The 17,033-nt window shown below is 42.2% G+C and overlaps 4 protein-coding genes across 5 annotated transcripts in view; 3 read left to right on the top strand and 1 right to left on the bottom strand.

The window, feature by feature from the left end:
• Positions 1–3,817, top strand: part of LOC135487496 (cilia- and flagella-associated protein 47-like) — a 28,954-nt gene extending 25,137 nt beyond the window's left edge. For both annotated transcript variants that reach the window (XM_064771213.1, XM_064771211.1), the window contains 7 exons: positions 120–276; positions 515–746; positions 1,057–1,325; positions 1,659–1,830; positions 2,142–2,303; positions 2,498–2,666; positions 2,837–3,817. In XM_064771213.1, coding sequence (XP_064627283.1) covers positions 120–276; positions 515–746; positions 1,057–1,325; positions 1,659–1,830; positions 2,142–2,303; positions 2,498–2,666; positions 2,837–3,058 — 1,383 coding nt within the window. In that variant the 3' untranslated portion in view covers positions 3,059–3,817. The remainder of the gene's footprint in view (positions 1–119; positions 277–514; positions 747–1,056; positions 1,326–1,658; positions 1,831–2,141; positions 2,304–2,497; positions 2,667–2,836) is intronic.
• Positions 3,818–4,497: 680 nt separating this feature from the next.
• Positions 4,498–7,192, bottom strand: LOC135488244 (ankyrin repeat and SOCS box protein 9-like). Its single transcript, XM_064772770.1, has 4 exons — positions 7,044–7,192; positions 6,712–6,870; positions 6,344–6,444; positions 4,498–5,998 (listed from the first exon to the last, which is right to left on the bottom strand). Exons 1-4 carry the CDS (start codon positions 7,044–7,046, stop codon positions 5,044–5,046), a joined length of 1,218 nt encoding a protein of 405 aa, XP_064628840.1. The 5' UTR covers positions 7,047–7,192; the 3' UTR covers positions 4,498–5,043.
• Positions 7,193–7,266: 74 nt separating this feature from the next.
• Positions 7,267–16,211, top strand: LOC135488030 (nucleolar protein dao-5-like). Its single transcript, XM_064772399.1, has 6 exons — positions 7,267–7,389; positions 10,149–10,282; positions 10,868–11,049; positions 11,343–14,089; positions 14,364–14,447; positions 14,653–16,211. Exons 1-6 carry the CDS (start codon positions 7,282–7,284, stop codon positions 14,806–14,808), a joined length of 3,411 nt encoding a protein of 1,136 aa, XP_064628469.1. The 5' UTR covers positions 7,267–7,281; the 3' UTR covers positions 14,809–16,211.
• On the top strand, positions 8,216–9,310 carry LOC135487676 (uncharacterized). The gene is made up of 2 exons (XM_064771713.1): positions 8,216–8,967; positions 9,019–9,310. Exons 1-2 carry the CDS (start codon positions 8,343–8,345, stop codon positions 9,198–9,200), a joined length of 807 nt encoding a protein of 268 aa, XP_064627783.1. The 5' UTR covers positions 8,216–8,342; the 3' UTR covers positions 9,201–9,310.
• Positions 16,212–17,033: the final 822 nt, after the last annotated feature.

Here is a 17,033-nt window from a genome sequence, read left to right as displayed (position 1 = left end):
ACATTTCAAATTTTCGATGCTGCTCACTGTAGAACATCTTGTCGCATTCTCATATGATAACTGACCTATGCATTTTCCTTTTGGCATTGAATTCTGGTATCTATTCCATCAAATTTCAGCTTGGAGAGTGGATATTCCACGTGGCCGGGCGAGGCCTTGTCCCTCAACCCCAAGATCCTGTCAGTATCTACGCCGAGGCTGCCTCGAATACAACCATCATCATTCCGTTCAGGAATCCGCTGGATGTGCCCATCATTATTGATGTCTCTCTCTTGGGTAAGTGTGCTGAATTATGCTAGTCATACTTTATCATGAATACGGGATGCTAATGCTGGCTTATGTAAAGGAAGAATGAAAATAGTGAAGAAATCAATCACGCTGTCTTGACTGGGATTTGAACCACTGATCTTTGGGTTTTCAGTCCATTGCAATTGAACAATCCAATTTTATGTAATGATGCACCAGACCAAAATATCTGTCTGTCATATACTGAAATGGTTGACCAAACTTTCAGATAAAGACCAACAGAATGACATCGTCTTCAACAACGAGTTGCGAGAAGAATCCCCCTTCTGCCTTCTCCTCAAACAAAAACAAGAAATACGCGTCGGGCCGAAGTCAACGTTGGATATCCCAGTGTCCTTTGCACCAGATGAGATGAGGCTATATGAGGCGGTGTGTTCGTTGGCGGTACGGAGAGCAGACGGCAGGAGTTGGCAGTACGTGGCTGGCATCGATGACGATGAGTAAGTTGTACTCCTTCATTTGCTCTTTTGTTACAACAGTTGGGCACCGATTGGGGTTTAATCTTTAATCAGGGAATAGGAGTCTATCACAAGCTGTGAGTGTGAGTGTAAAGTGACACCACCATGTCTGTCTAGATGCACAGCACGGACCCTAGGACCCTAGGTCTGAGTTAGGGTTTGTGTTTTTGATATAGCTTTCTGCTTGGTCTGGGCTGTGCAGAAATAGAAAGCAAAATAGGGTCAGAAACAGGTTCTAAAGAATTAATGAGGCTTGCTTTTGTCTTATTTTGATATTTATACTCTTCAACAGGAGGCCACTTCCAAGAACTGAGAGTGGAGGAGTGAAGGAGCTCACATGGTTGTACCCAATAAACGGCATCCCAGAGGCCAACCCGGTCAAAGACAACCAGGCAGCGCTCATTGAGTGTCCGTCACGGGAGCGGGCCGAGGAGCGATTGGAAGTGGTGTTATCGGGGGTCGCTCCATGCTCCTCTGGTCCTCAGCGCGGTATCAAGACGCGAGCGGTCACGCCGAAAGACCAGGCATCCAAACCACCAGATGGCATTGTGGTGGCGGAGAGTAAGTACATCATTTTCTTCCTTTTTGGACGTATCACTCGAGATTGTTTGGGTATCCTGTCAATCCTTGGGTCTGTAAAGTAAAAGAGAAGTTAATTTTATTAGTGGACACCTCTCTATCAAGGACACCCTCTCTGATATGGACACTGCTGGTTTTGGTCCCAGACCTGTCATTTCCATTCAAAGTGGTCTCTGTAATCAGGACACCTCTCTACAAAGGACAGCTTAGGTCAGTCCCAAGGGTGTTCTTAATAGAGAGGTTCTACTTGCCGCAAAGTAAAACTCAATCAAGTGTAACAATAGCAAAATGTCACAATAAACTTGTCTTTTTCAGCTATCTCTGTGACCAACGAGTTCACCTTTGAGATTGTCTTCAGCAAGGAGGAGAATACTAACAACCTACAGAATGCGGTCGCCCTGTCCTTGGTCCGTCAACACCGTGATAAGGTGTCTGGCCTGGTTGTACTTGTCTTCAACATCGTATTTGCACCTAACACTCCAATGAGGTAAGTAGGGATGCCTTGTACACATGTTGTGTACATTGTTAGGCAAAGACTAACAATCTTGATTGTATTTAGCTGTGAGTTGGGCCCTTTCCTTGGAACAAGTAAGATAGCTGTGAAGTCTCCATTGTTTGCCAAAAGAAAGAGTCGAACCTCCAACCTCTTTGTTCAACTTCAGCGCTCGAACAGCAAGGCTATTGATCACCCTATGAAACCTGCCCTCTTATCCATGAAGGAAAGGTTGAACTTGCGTGAAGTGAATTAAACCAAATCATTGCTTTGAGAAAATCTTGACATGTGTGTTTCTCTTTCAGACATGATGTCCAGCTGCTAGTCAAAGCGGCTACCGGAGGAGTCTGGAGGTTCCCAGTCCGGTTTGTAGCTACGGAGCCTAAACCAGACGATACCATTGTCATCGAGGCCGTCGGACTAAACAAAGAGGTCGCCCTTGGTTTCAGACTGAATAGTCAAGAAAGGTGAGCAATTCGAGGTGAAGGTGAACCTTTCTGTGTGGTCAATTTTGTGGCAGTCATATGTGCCAACAGCCAAGCTTAAATCAGTATCCTCCGAATCTTAAAAAAAACAGTTTCTAATATTCCGAAAAAGTTACAAAAAAACCCTGAGAAATATCAAAAATGCTCTTTTAACAAAAAATCTGTTTCTCTTTCAGCCACCCGATCCCGTTCCGGGCATTCTACGTGGCCGGCAGCGATCCTGAGCTGACTGTATCTCCAATGTGTGGAGAGTTACTACCTTCTGGCAGCAACGGTACATTGATAACGGTCGGGTTCACACCGGCAATGTACGGCAAAGCATACCATGGGAGACTTGTGGTGCAGGTATGTTGGCGTAGTTTTTCAGTGAATAACTTATAGGGGGCGCAGTCACACGTACCTTTTCAGGGCTTGAGGGATTGCTGCAAGAAATTAAAGTTGATTGGGGAAATTTTTACGAAACGTCTCATGATTTGTAATAGGATTTTTTATACCTAAATATTTTCTTCTTTCAGACACAAGATATGCAATGGACTTATATAGTCAAGGGCATCCCACCAGGCTACATTGCACCCGAGGGGCGGTCAACGCCACCCATGAAAGGCCCACACCCAGACCCAAGGAGGCGGTCCGAGAGATATCATTTCATCCGCGAGAACTTGAAACTGAACACAACAGCTGTGTCATCACCCATTAAGGGTGCTTTGCTCTTGCCAGTCAGACCGAGGAACTGTTAGTGTTAGCCAACACAAAATTGACTTTGTGGACTCAAATTTTAAAACATGAAAGATGTATGTCATGGTTCTTGATATTTACTCTTATGGACCTGGAGACCTGGAGAATCAGGTTGTAAAATGAAAAAGATTTTTTTCTTTGGCCACATTTTCATTTGAAAACGAGTTTGCAAAAATTGTCTACATAACAAGTTTTTTTTCTGTTAAATTACATCCGTCCATATGAAAGGGTTAATATATTGGTAACCTTGACAATTGGTGTGTGTTTTTGTTGCAATTTTGGCATCTTTTATAGACTGTGATTGCCTAATAAAATGTGATATTGAAATGTTTCGTATTTTGTCGTGTATGACATAGAATAAATGTATGGCATGATTAGGGAGTAAGGAGTAAGGTATATGATTTGGAGCACCTGGCTTCTGCCCAAATAGTCCCTCTTCATAAAGCCTAACAGGATGAGTTCAACAGGAACATTTATAAAAAATTGTACTCAGTTTTGTGGACAAAATTATTCTAAACATATATTGAGCGTTTACAATACAGAAGTCATTGTATATTTCTCTACATTTATAGTTTATATTGGGAATAAATAAACTATTCATCTATATATTCACTCCGTCCATTGATTGAATGTGCACTGATTTCTACCTGATTGTCCAAAAACTTGTTTTGATGAATTCACTTTTGTAAATAGATATGTTTTGTTTCTTCAACTTACATGGTTGGTACTGTATAGATGTATTTTATGAAATAAATATAATTATGAGGAAAACATTACTTGCGGTTGAATTATCATTAGCATCATCATCATTTCCGGCATCATAACCCTATTGGATTTTGCCGGAAGTATAATCCTCTATAGGCCACCTACCACCTTTGTGGGATCTTTTACTTGCCTTGGCATAGACACTCGCGTAAGGGACCACAGCTTTTAGTCCCATCTGACAGACCCTAATTTTCATATTGAGCCTAAAACTTGTTGTGAAGATCTAGGGATTGTATTGTAGTTCCTCGAAAGCCACACCGCTTCGGCCAGAAATACAATCCTGGGTTCTCCCAAGATCAAACCCGGGTCGCAATTGTGTGGGAGCCAGCAGTGTTGACCACTGGGCTTCGAGGCCCCTCTGAATGATGGACATAGGAAGACGGTTGTCCCGGCAGCGTTGCTTATAGTTCCTGGAGTCTTTCTTGGGCAGAGCTAGTTTTCCAGGTTATGGGAGTCTTATTTGGGCTGACCTGGCTCTCCAGGTTGTGGGAGTCTTTTTGGCTGATCTGGCTTTCCAGGTAATGGCAGTCTTATTTGGGCTTCTCGCTCAAAAAGACAGCCAATCATTTGTAGTTTCTTTACAAAAATGAAACATTGTAACCAAAGAAGGGTTTTAGAATCAATAACAACAACAACAGATTTGTGACTGTAAATAAATATATATTTTGATGACTGATAAGAATATCAATGAGATAAATATACAATATAAATATAAAATGAGATTTTATATTTAGAAATGTGAAATGGAAAGGATTGATATATAAAACATGTTGAATCGCTAAAAATATTCGTAATCACAATTCACCCTACCATCACAAATTCAAAGAGAACACTTTAACCTTATGATACCTATATAGACATGCACGTGAAGACATGATTTCACCAGAAAACCCTGCAAAAAGCCCAGGGGCACACTTTGAAAAATACACATAAAAAATTAAGGAGACAGAAAATCTTGGCACAATCACATTTAAAACTGTCTCATTTCTGAGGGTGGATTCAAGTAGCCTTAGCCGTATTAACACAGATACGAAAACATGAAAATAAGACAAGTAAATAGAATATCATGTGTAAATATATCAGCAAGTTCAGATCATTGCTAGGCCTACAGTGGCTGAGTAATGCAGCATGAAATTAGTCACCATGGTTACAGCAGAAGCAACCACCAAACTGAAAGCACTTTCACTCATTATCAAAAATCACCAGGGCTTTTAAAAGCTGCTCAAAGAAAACGCATGAGCACATAGTCCTTCATCACTTTAGGGAGCGGCAACTTATCAACTTTAAACATCACCTTATGGTTCAGGTGACGCCGCAGGAAGCGACGACAAAGATTTTTCAGCGTGCTGGGGTTCTTTTCAATATAATCCAACCACGACACCAAATCCATCCAATCATTTTTCAAATTATCTGGACAAGAATGGCGGCTTAGTTCAATCCGGACATTTCCGGCTAACCGGAGTTTGCTACCACGGACGGGCCGTACCGGAGTTGTTAAAGTCCGTGTGAAATTCTGTTGGACATCTTGGTCTATCCCATGATCCAACATCAAAACGACGCACTCCCAGAATTTTTTGATCTCGTCTGTCGTCTGAAAGAATAATGTTCCATCGTCTTCAGGTTTTCGATACAGGTGGTATAACGGTACACACTGTATTGTACGATGATAAACACCGTCTGCCCTCGCACCGCTATTCAGCAGCAGACGAATCATCTCTGGTTCCCGCATCCGGCAAGCCTGCTCTAAAGGAAGTATGTTCATGACCAAACCAGGGTGGAAAGACCAATGGTTTGTTTCCATGCCCTCGTGGCGTAACAGTGCTTCTAAACAGCGCACAATTGCGTCAACATCACGACAGGTCCGTAGTTTTTTATCCTCTTCATTCAGTGACATGAAAATTAGCGAAATGGGTATTAAAGCGCCATAAGATAATGAGTTTACTTTAGGACTGTATTCCAAAAGTAATTCTATCATCTCAGCTTGTTTGTTGAAGCAAGCAATATGGAGTGCTGTCCACTCATTCCCCGGTGTTCTGGCATTGATATTTGTGCCGTGTTGCAGCAAAAGGCGGGCGGTATCCATGTGCCGCTTGTACACAGCAGCATGCAACTCAGACAGTTGGATGTGTCCTTCTGTTAGGGAGATACTTTCGTGTTGGAGAAGTAGAGCAAGAATTCTGAAAGGGTATAAGAAGCTATCTTATCTTTTGTGTATCAGTATATGAGGAAGGTATGTTCATAGGTACCGGGAGTGGAAAGATGTTCCCCATTTTCAAGCAATGCATTATTGTAGTCAAAGCAGTGTAAAGCAAAAATAAGACATTGCTTTTGCAAGATTTCTGACAAAGCCTTTTTGTCCCAATCTCCCATTTATAAATAACCTACCTTGAAAATTCTTAAAAGTTGATTAAAGTTATGTGAGTTTTTTAACACTTTTGTCGACGACTGATAGACTGATTTACCGATTAATTGGTGTAAGAAGTGAATTGAGCACCCCTATAGTCCTATAGGAGAAAACTTACTCATTATGGCCATGGTAAGCAGCGCAGTAGAGCGGAGATGGTTTGATCTGATCCTGTCTCTGATTCACGTCACAGTCTCCCCCACACAACAGTTCAACAACCTGGAAGCAACAAAATCCGAATTTATAGAATTAAGGAGTGTTATTTAAACATCCATGCCTTTTATAATCATCTTAATAATGATCAAACAGTGAAGGGGTGAACATTTAAATTTACGGGTGAGATGTTTTGGACTAACAGGACCATGCACTCTGTCTAACTAACATGGTTCAAATACATTTTTCCTCTAAGTAAATTAGTTTCTCTTGTACTTTCAATATAAGTTTCACCAGCTGAGATTGTCCATATACGTTTTCTCTAATCTTCACCTTGTCATAATCTCCAGAGCAGATGGCTTGGTGTAATGACGGAGCCTTGATGACTTCTTCTGGTTCCATATATTTCGATAGGATACCAAACACATCGGACATCCTCGGGCTGGTCGTGATGTGCCATTCATCATCATGTCTGTCTGAACACTGTCGGGCCTACAAAGGAGTTGGAGTAAAACATTTGTGTGCAAGGTGGTCACAATTTAAGTTAAGGTAAACATAAACACACTTTTTTGAACACCCTGTATAACACTAACTGTCACACTCGCAGACAGCGTCACTGCAGTGTATAGTGCATCCAAATTTCCAAAATATTCAGCTTAATTTACCATTCTGATAGTCCAGATCTTATTTTTTGATGTAACTGCGACTAGCGGAAAATGGTCCACTAAGTGATGTCGCGTCCAGCTGGCCAGGGAAAGCTTGATTCGCAAAAATATAGTCAATTTTGTAATGTTGACATTTTGGATTGCAGACAGATTTTACATCCGGGCACTACGTGCACCTGTTCCAATTACGCATGCGTAGTAGTACTTCCGGTTTGAACAACACGTTTTTGAAGAAGCCATGGCCAGTTCAACGAAAGAAGATTCCACCGTTTTCCCACTGATTTATGCTTTCCTTAAAACTAAATGTAATGATGTGGCTGAGGTGTTCCGTAAACGAGTGCAGACAGTAAGTTTCGTGGTCATCGACGGGCCAGTTTAGTCATACTCTCACAAAACACAGACCCAAAGAAGTAATTTTTCAACACGTGCATCACTCCACTACTGCATGCATGAAGATCGATGATGATGTTTGAATGTTTCATGGCATGGACCTTTTCATTTCAAACTTTCAAAGAAGTTTGTTTTGACGCCAACCAGTCATATGTTTCACCTTGAACAAAGGGAACGAGTTTACAATCCCCGATCACACCCCAAAAAAAGGTCATCGGTTGACAACCAAGCACCACTGTTCAATGGATTTATAGTTGAATGCGATCAAACTACGTCATTTCCGATCGGGGATTCTAAAGTTTAGCCGAACAAAGGATCACTGTGTCTCTTGGCATTGTCCGAAGTCAGCTTCGGGCTTCTGACGTGTTCTGAGTGTGTGTGCGCGATGATAGATGGACGAATTCAAAGATTAAGAAGACGAATGAGTGCCAAAACAAATCAAATGCGCATACTCGGAGGGTATCCAGTCAAAATGGCCCCTGGTCAAAACGGCCCCGCTTTAAATAGAGTCAAAACGGCCCCGAGTCAAAACGGCCCCATGTCAAAACGGCCCTGGGTCAAAACGGCCCTTGGTAGTTTAGTGGTAGTAACCTATCTGAACTAGATAACTTTTTTTACTGCGTGCGTGTAACCAGTGGTAATGAGATAAGAAAGCAGATGTTATGCACTTTTAAAACTTAGAAGTTGCGTTATCTGGTTTTTGGCCTGTTCGCCCATATTATTGTTATTATTATTAATCTTCTCTACATTATTCTCGATATGTAGGGCTAATGTAGGTCTACACCATCGAACTTTATCGAACCAAAAGACCTCGAATTCGATCTTGACGAAACGCACATTCACGAAGACTTTTTGCGTGAAGACATTCGAGTAGACGGAAAGCGGCACATCATTTTCGCAACAACGCAGATGATCCAGTTGCTGACGGAGTCGAAAACTTGGTACATTGATGGTACATTCAAGGTCGTCAAGGAGCCCGTCACACAACTGCTCAGCGTCCATGCTTTCGTTCGACAAGGTGACGACATGAAACAAGTCCCGCTTATGTTCGTCTTGATGTCAGGAAAACGAAAGAAGGACTACCGAAAAGTGTTGAAGTCAATCAAGCGCCTGACACCAGATCGTTCCCTCAAGAAAATCGTCATTGACTTCGAGAGCGCGATGTGGAGAGCCATACCAACAGTGCTACCCGAGGTCAAGATACGAGGTTGTTCGTTCCACTGGGCCCAAAGCATCTGGCGCAAGATTCAAGAGATCGGTCTGGCACCAGCATACCTCCACGATGACGTCACGCACCAACTCTGCAAAGAACTACTCGCTTTGCCTTACCTCCCACACGAACACATTCGCCCACTCTTTGAAAAGCTTGCAAAACGTGCAACAACAGAAACCCTGGCGACGCTCGTGGACTACATTCGTAGAAACTGGATTGAGACGACACAATGGACCCCTAAAACGTGGAGTGTCTTCAACCAACCCGTTCGCACTAACAACGACTGCGAGGGTTGGCACGGTGCCCTGAATCGACACGCACGTCAGGGAAATATCACGTTCTACGTCTTGGTGAAGCTTCTCCACGAATAAGCAAGTCTCGTCGGGATCCAAGTCCGTCTTGTGCGTGCCGCCAAACTGAAACGTAGGCAACGAGCCCAATACCGCCAAATCGAGGGAAAACTCTTCGCAGTTTGGGAGGATTACATCAAAGGAAAGAAGAACGCCCGACAGCTGCTCCGTACGTGTTCACATCTCGTTGCCCCAAGTACGTAAAACGGTCAAATGGAATGTGCTTTGAACTTTTTCATGCGCTTGCTCTAGACTCTGTCGTCTAAGTCATGGAATGATGGTTACATTTTGGTAATAAAAACATATTGTTTTAAGATAACAAGTGCATATGAACAAGTGTGATATGGTTTTTATCTCTGGCTGTATTTTATATGTTTTGATTTGATTTGATGAACTGTAACAGTGACGACTGTATGTAAATGTTATCATTACCGGTATAATTGATAATAAACTACTAAGTATGAGTTAAAACGAAACAGGTATTCCGTATTGATTTGTCTTCAATTTGACTATGAATGATGATGCAATTCATGACTGCATGCCGACTAACCAGCGGTTCATATAGATCCTAAAGTCTTCTCATTTCTCATTTCTTTCTCATTTAGAAGTATGGATATACGACGGTTGATCGGCATGCCAAGCATGCAAACAGTACTAAGAATGAATAAAGACTACAAATTCTTGAGGTCTAGATCACAGGATCGAAGTTCCCACCCCTAAAAATACTTATCCCTAAACCGCCTCAACTATACACTCAACTATACCCGCCCACTTCACACGATACCCTACACTCTCCGCCGCTATAGGTGCCCATTTGACCCAGGGCTGTTTTGACTCTATTAAAGCGGGGGCCGTTTTGACCAGGGGCCGTTCTGACTGGTAAGCACTCGGAGCTACTCAGAAGGCCTGAGCTGACTTCGGACAATTCCTAGAGACATGGCGATCCTTTGTTCAAGATGAAACGCATAACTGGGCAGTGCCAAAACAAACTTCTTCGAAATCGTCTATTTGTTTTGGGCCGATTCGTCTTCTTAGAAAAGGCCTATTTGTTTTGTTTGGGCCCTGGATCATGGACCCCTGGTTCATCTTGTTGAGCGGCCATCTTCATTACCTTACAAATGATGCATTGACTGTTTTGCCTCTTTTCTCCAGTCTATGCCACCAAGTGGATCACCAAAGATAACAGACATTGTGGAAGATTGGAAGAAGAAAAACTCACCTATAAAGAGGAAGCTGGATGAAACAGATGCAACACCGCGAAAAAAAGCGAGGAAGGGTGACACGAGGTGAGTTCACTGTGTGCTTTCCGCAAGTAATTATTAATGCCTTTTCATGTCAGGCCTCTCAATTACATGATTCCTACACCGTATAATGGCGTAGGCCGTACAGGATGTCCCCAAATTAGGTGTGTTTTTTTTAAAGCGTTTTTTGACCCCTAACATAACCAAATCTCATCCAAATGGCCTAATTTTATAGTTTTACCCTAAAATTATGATTTTTCAGGTGTATGTGGTGATATCAGTCACTAACTTTGATTTTATGACGTCGCTGTTCAGGCAAATTGGCGCGATGAAATGTCCCCAAATTAAGCTAAAAAGCAAAAAAACATGTCCCCCAAAATAGGCTAAAAAAATACAGGGTGTAGAGGTCTCCACGTAATTGAAAGGCCTGCATGTAAGCAAAAACATTTCACTTGGTAAAACTAAAAGGTGCCTTTGTATCAGCCCAAGTCTCCGAACTTGTTCACAGAGTACCAGGAAAACCCTACAATGTGGGTTGAGTTTATGAAACTGAACCGTCAGAGACTGAAGAGAGAGGAAAATCATGCAAAAAAAGGTTTCGTGTACATGTTTTCATTTTTGATTTAACAGTGCAGTGACAACAAAGAAGGGGGTCAACAAACGCCCAGCGAGTTCAAGTGATTCCTCCTCGTCATCCGGCGATGATGCGCCAGCCAAACCCAAGACAACGCCTGGAGCCAAGGCTGCTGTGAAGCCTCCAGCAAAGAAGAAGAAGGCTGAGAGTAGCAGTGACTCGAGTGATTCTGATTCTGGTAAGTGGAGCAGGCGACGGGAAAAATTTATGAAATGAGGGGAAGAATCAACTTCCTGAGACACTGGAGCGGGAAATAATGTTATCTGGATTTGGATGGCAAAAAATGCTGCGTTGAGCTTCCTCTTCTTCTTCTCTCCCCCTTAGGGTAGGTCAATCGAAGTAGTTGCTCTCTTTGTGTCATTTCAAGGAGAGTTCTTTGAACTGGATGAAAATGGGGCCACCCCCTGCAGTGTTCTCTTTGTCTTAAAGCTTATATCTATATAGTTCAAATGAAATAATTTCTATTTGTAGATGATGAAGCCCCAAAGAAGGCCGCCCCAAAGCCAGCTACCAAGAAATGTGTATCAAGTAGCTCTGACTCTGACAGTGATGATGAGGCAAGTGGAGAGGAGGATATACCTTCTAAACCCAAGAAACCAGTCGCAGTGAATAACCGCCCAAGTAAAGCAGTTACACCGAAAAAGGCTGCATCATCTAGCTCGGAGGATTCAAGCTTGGACTCCAGTTCTGATGATGAAAAACCGGTTAAGAAAACGCCTGCAAAATCACCAGCTCTAGCTAAGAAAAACATCTCTGCAAAGAAGGACTCAAGCTCCAGTTCTGACGATTCGAGTTCAGAGGATGAGGCACCTAAAAAGGCTACACCAAAAGTAGCAGCTAAGAAGGCCAAACAAGCAAAGGAGGATTCCAGTTCAAGTTCTGATGACTCGAGTTCAGAGGATGAAAAGGCCACAAAAAAAACTCCTGCAAAGTCACCCGCAGTAGCTAAGAAAGCAACACCCGCTAAAAAGAAAGACTCTAGCTCAAGTTCTGATGATTCAAGTTCCGAAGACGACAAACCAGCAAAGAAAACTCCAGCTAAATCACCTGCGGTATCCAAGAAAGCCACTCCAGCCAAGAAGGACTCCAGTTCAAGTTCAGATGACTCTAGCTCTGAATCTGAAGATGAAAAACCAGCAAAGAAAACTCCAGCGAAATCACTCGCAGTATCCAAGAAAGCAACTCCAGCTAAGAAGGACTCCAGTTCAAGTTCAGATGACTCTAGCTCTGAATCCGAAGATGAAAAACCGGCAAAGAAAACTCCTGCAAAATCACCCGCAGTAGCCAAGAAAGCAACTCCAGCTAAGAAGGACTCCAGTTCAAGTTCAGATGACTCTAGCTCTGAATCGGAAGATGAAAAGCCAGCAAAGAAAACTCCAGCTAAAATTTTCGCAGTAGCCAAGAAAGCAACTCCAGCTAAGAAGGACTCGAGCTCAAGTTCCGATGATTCAAGTTCCGAAGACGACAAACCAGCAAAGAAAACTCCAGCTAAATCACCTGCAGTAGCCAAGAAAGCAACACCCGCTAAAAAGAAAGACTCTAGCTCAAGTTCAGATGATTCAAGTTCCGAAGACGACAAACCAGCAAAGAAAACTCCAGCAAAATCACCTGCAGTAGCTAAGAAAGCAACACCCGCTAAAAAGAAAGACTCTAGCTCAAGTTCAGATGACTCTAGCTCTGAATCTGAAGATGAAAAACCAGCAAAGAAAACTCCAGCTAAATCACCTGCAGTAGCCAAGAAAGCAACACCCGCTAAAAAGAAAGACTCTAGCTCAAGTTCCGATGATTCAAGTTCCGAAGACGACAAACCAGCTAAGAAAACTCCAGCTAAATCACCTGCAGTAGCCAAGAAAGCAACGCCCGCTAAAAAGAAAGACTCTAGCTCAAGTTCAGATGACTCTAGCTCTGAATCTGAAGATGAAAAACCAGCAAAGAAAACTCCTGCAAAATCACCCGCAGTATCCAAGAAAGCAGCTCCAGCTAAGAAGGACTCCAGTTCAAGTTCAGATGACTCTAGCTCTGAATCTGAAGATGAAAAACCAGCAAAGAAAACTCCTGCAAAATCACCCGCAGTAGCCAAGAAAGCAACTCCAGCTAAGAAGGACTCCAGTTCAAGTTCCGATGACTCTAGCTCTGAATCCGAAGATGAAAAACCAGCAAAGAAAACTCCAGCAAAATCACCCGCAGTAGCCAAGAAAGCAGCTCCAGCTAAGAAGGACTCCAGTTCAAGTTCAGATGACTCTAGCTCTGAATCCGAAGATGAAAAACCAGCAAAGAAAACTCCTGCAAAATCACCCGCAGCAGCCAAGAAAGCAGCTCCAGCCAAGAAGGACTCCAGCTCAAGTTCAGATTACTCTAGCTCTGAATCCGAAGATGAAAAACCAGCAAAGAAAACTCCTGCAAAATCACCTGCAGCAGCCAAGAAAGCAACTCCAGCTAAGAAGGACTCAAGTTCAAGTTCAGATGACTCTAGCTCTGAATCCGAAGATGAAGAACCAGCAAAGAAAACTCCTGCAAAATCACCCGCAGTAGCCAAGAAAGCAGCTCCAGCCAAGAAGGACTCCAGTTCAAGTTCAGATGACTCTAGCTCTGAATCCGAAGATGAAGAACCAGCAAAGAAAACTCCTGCAAAATCACCCGCAGTAGCCAAGAAAGCCACTCCAGCCAAGAAGGACTCCAGTTCAAGTTCAGATGACTCTAGCTCTGAATCTGAAAATGAAAAACCAGCAAAGAAAACTCCTGCAAAATCACCCGCAGTAGCCAAGAAAGCAACTCCAGCTAAGAAGGACTCCAGTTCAAGTTCAGATGACTCTAGCTCTGAATCCGAAGATGAAAAACCAGCAAAGAAAACTCCTGCAAAATCACCCGCAGTAGCCAAGAAAGCAACTCCAGCTAAGAAGGACTCCAGTTCAAGTTCAGATGACTCTAGCTCTGAATCCGAAGATGAAAAAAGCAAATCTCCTGTGAAAAAAGTAGCGAAAGTCACCTCTAAAAAAGAGGAGAGTTCAGACAGTTCTGATAGCTCGAGTGATGAAGACTCTAAATCAGCTCCTGTAAAAAATACCACAAAGGTTACGCCTATTGTTGTGAATGGTGTGAACGGTGTCTGTTCAAGTGAGACTGGATCTGATGCAGATGTGATAAAGACAAGCACGCCAGTTGTGAATGGTATCGATTCATTGAATAGTAAAACGAAATCTCATGAAAAGAAAAGATTGGTATGTATATTTTGTCTCTCCGTGACTAATTTTATGTCTCCGTGAATCGTTTTTGTTGGCAACGTTTCAGTTGATTTGCTTTCCAAAAAGACCGCTGTATTAGATGTATATAAATGTAAATGTTGATGTTCTTTCAGGCTACAGGTTACTTGTACATGTATGCTTGATGTTGGCATAGTCTTCTATTCACATAAAAACTGCAAATTTCAGTACTGACCCAAGAAAACCAAGTGAAAAAACATCTGTTTTATTTAAAATATATGTTTTGTTCTAGAACACATCAAGGCCATTCAGAAGAGTAAAAGAGGAGGAGGTTGATGTTGATCATAGATTAGCTGACAATTCTTTTGAAGCAAAGGTTAGTCCTCTATCCCCTACACCTAGCAGGAGTCCCCTTAGCATGTTGATTCCAATTGTGTGTAGATATTGAGCTCATTAGAAAAGTGATTACCTAAAAGTCAAGAGGTTAACCTTGTGGTTGAAGCTTTGCACTTTAAGAACAAACTCCCAACCAGAACACCTGGGAAGAATTCACTAAATCTTATGTGTCCTGTTTCTTTCAGGGTGGTGCATATGGCTCGTGGGGAGACAAAGCCAACCGAGACCTCAAACACACCAAGGGCAAATCGTTCCGGCACGAGAAGACGAAGAAGAAACGCGGCAGTTATCGAGGCGGCGAGATCGACATGAATTGTCACTCAATTAAGTTTGAAGACTAAAGACTGTTAATGAAAAACAAGTTATGGACTTTGAGTTAAATGTCATTGTACGAAGAAAATCTTTGGCGTGGTTCCTGTGATAGGTCTCTGCTGTTGAGTTGTTACAGGTCTTTCTGACTTGCGATTAGGAAGTCAAAAACCAAATTGGCACTTGACCAAGCTGCTGGGGTCGGCAGCCTCGGGCACCACAGGGGCAACTTGGTTGTTTTTTGGTGCCACCGTATTCAGCGTGGCACCCAAACAGACTGCTTACAGTAGTTGAAAAGCCCTGCTGTTGTCTGTAATGCTGTTGGAAATGGGTGCAAGACTCTTCTTCTGCGTTCAATGATGGTGGCCATCATACTCCTAATTCAGTGGTTGTCGTGAATTCGATCACTATGATTCTGGTTTCTTTGCGTGGCTGTGGTTCCTGATAAGATTCTTGAAGAACTTAAGAAGTTACATAATGACATCGTCAATAAATGTATTTCCATACCTGCCCAGGAGTCGAATCTCCACCAATTCAAAGAGGATTGTGTGGAGAATTAATTGTATATGAGTAGGAGTAGGATCTCACTGTATTCGTTGTCACATGTTCTTTTGCATTAAGTGTCTTTGGCTTTTACGTGTAAATCAAAGGTACTGTAAACTTGCTGTTATTCACTATTTCATTTTCGCCGTTTGATACCAGACGCAAATTACTTCAAATATTGAGAGTAATGTCTATTGGATTTTAGAAGATGGGGTGATAACGTAATTGCATGAAATTGAATAATTAGCTGGTTGAGATTTTATTTTTGAGCTTTACAATATACATGTGTGAACACGGGGAGATATTTTAACTTGTGTGTCAGTTGTGAAAACGTGATGACATAATAGTGACTTCTAAGAAGAACTTTTCTCTGAAATTTTTTTTACTGTGGTTTGACAGTAAATTGATTTCTTTTCTGTATTTCTAATTTGAAAGCTCAATTTGCTCTGAAGATTTTGATTATCAGGTGTCACAGACTTTCACAGTTCAAATTAAAAATGTCGAGTATAAGGCGAGAGAGAGAGAGAGGTGTTGTTTACATAAATTATTGTTTGTTAATCTGATGAATTGCAACATGCAATGTGATTTTACAAAGTGATGCATCTCAAATTGTGAGTGATATCTGTGTTGTAGCCTTTGGTTCACCTAGGTGACAATATCATTTGACAAGGACCCTATCGATGCAGGGTTCTTGAATCGAGCCCACTTTTTGCAAATGTTACTGAAAGTTGTAGTCATATTCGTCATGCTTTCACTGTGGCTAACTTGTATCTTGAAATGGCGTAGCTGTGGAGACCACCGCTTCCCCACTGTGATTGATTTGGCACCGGGGGTGTGGCCTGTGTGTTCAGCAAAGAATTTGTTCATTAAAGGAATAAAAGAATGAAAGTGATGTCTCCTTGACTTTATATTTTGTCTCCGTTGACTGCTCTGGGAATCTTGAAGCTGGGTTGATTTATCCAAAGTTCATGCTGTGATTAGTCACAAGGAGTCATTTCCAAAGAGCAGGCTACTAAGATTCAGGATGTCACTTTTCACCCTGTTCTTATGTCATGATTTCGTCAAGTGTTCGTCAGTTAACAAGTGACAATGTGAATCCAGTGAAAACTTGGCCTTGGTGACATCAGCCTGGGACATCACCTGGCATGACCCAGGTGATGATGACTGGATGCATCACCAGGGTCACAACTTGATAAATATAGGAGTATACTACACAACTAGAAGGAAGGAAAACCGTATAGTACAAGGTCTTTGGCACAGGCAAAACCCATTGGTACACCTCATCTAATGCAAATGTCACAACCTACCCAGATAAAAACTAACCAACGAGAAGGAAGGAAAACCGTATAGTACAAGGTCTTTGGCACAGGCAAAACCCATTGGTACACCTCATCTAATGCAAATGTCACAACCTACCCAGATAAAAACTAACCAAATAGGGACAACAATCTGTTGGGATATGGTCCTATAATTGCTTGTGACCAAAAAAAGGTACAGTGTTGAGTTGCACATTAGGTGTCCATCCAAACCTGTGAAAGTAGACTTGTCCCACCATTCTGGTTGTGACTTTGTCTAACATCACAACATTAAATGCGACAAAGACAATTTCACATCTAAGTGAAGAATATCATTTGGTCATGCCCATATGACATCACTTGCCATCTGATTGATCAATTATATCTTTTTTTCTGCAGTCTTTCTCCTCAAGTCCTTA

This window comes from Lineus longissimus, chromosome 5 (assembly GCF_910592395.1).
Source record: "Lineus longissimus chromosome 5, tnLinLong1.2, whole genome shotgun sequence".
Taxonomy (NCBI): domain Eukaryota; kingdom Metazoa; phylum Nemertea; class Pilidiophora; order Heteronemertea; family Lineidae; genus Lineus; species Lineus longissimus.
Note: the sequence above shows the minus strand (reverse complement) of the source record. Positions and strands in the feature narration are given on the sequence as shown.

What these genes read in the sequence shown, in the direction of transcription:
- LOC135488244 (XM_064772770.1), bottom strand. An exon ending in GCTCTGGAGATTATGACAAG is followed by an intron (nt 6,445 to 6,711) that starts GTGAAGATTAGA and finishes TGTTGCTTCCAG; the next exon opens with GTTGTTGAACTGTTGTGTGG. An exon ending in GCTTACCATGGCCATAATGA is followed by an intron (nt 5,999 to 6,343) that starts GTAAGTTTTCTC and finishes ATACCCTTTCAG; the next exon opens with AATTCTTGCTCTACTTCTCC.
- LOC135488030 (XM_064772399.1), top strand. Translation starts at nt 7,282, where the DNA reads ATGGCCAGTTCAACGAAAGAAGATTCCACCGTTTTCCCACTGATTTAT. An exon ending in TCCGTAAACGAGTGCAGACA is followed by an intron (nt 7,390 to 10,148) that starts GTAAGTTTCGTG and finishes TCTTTTCTCCAG; the next exon opens with TCTATGCCACCAAGTGGATC. An exon ending in GCGAGGAAGGGTGACACGAG is followed by an intron (nt 10,283 to 10,867) that starts GTGAGTTCACTG and finishes TTGATTTAACAG; the next exon opens with TGCAGTGACAACAAAGAAGG.
- LOC135487676 (XM_064771713.1), top strand. Translation starts at nt 8,343, where the DNA reads ATGATCCAGTTGCTGACGGAGTCGAAAACTTGGTACATTGATGGTACA. An exon ending in TGCCCTGAATCGACACGCAC is followed by an intron (nt 8,968 to 9,018) that starts GTCAGGGAAATA and finishes TCCACGAATAAG; the next exon opens with CAAGTCTCGTCGGGATCCAA.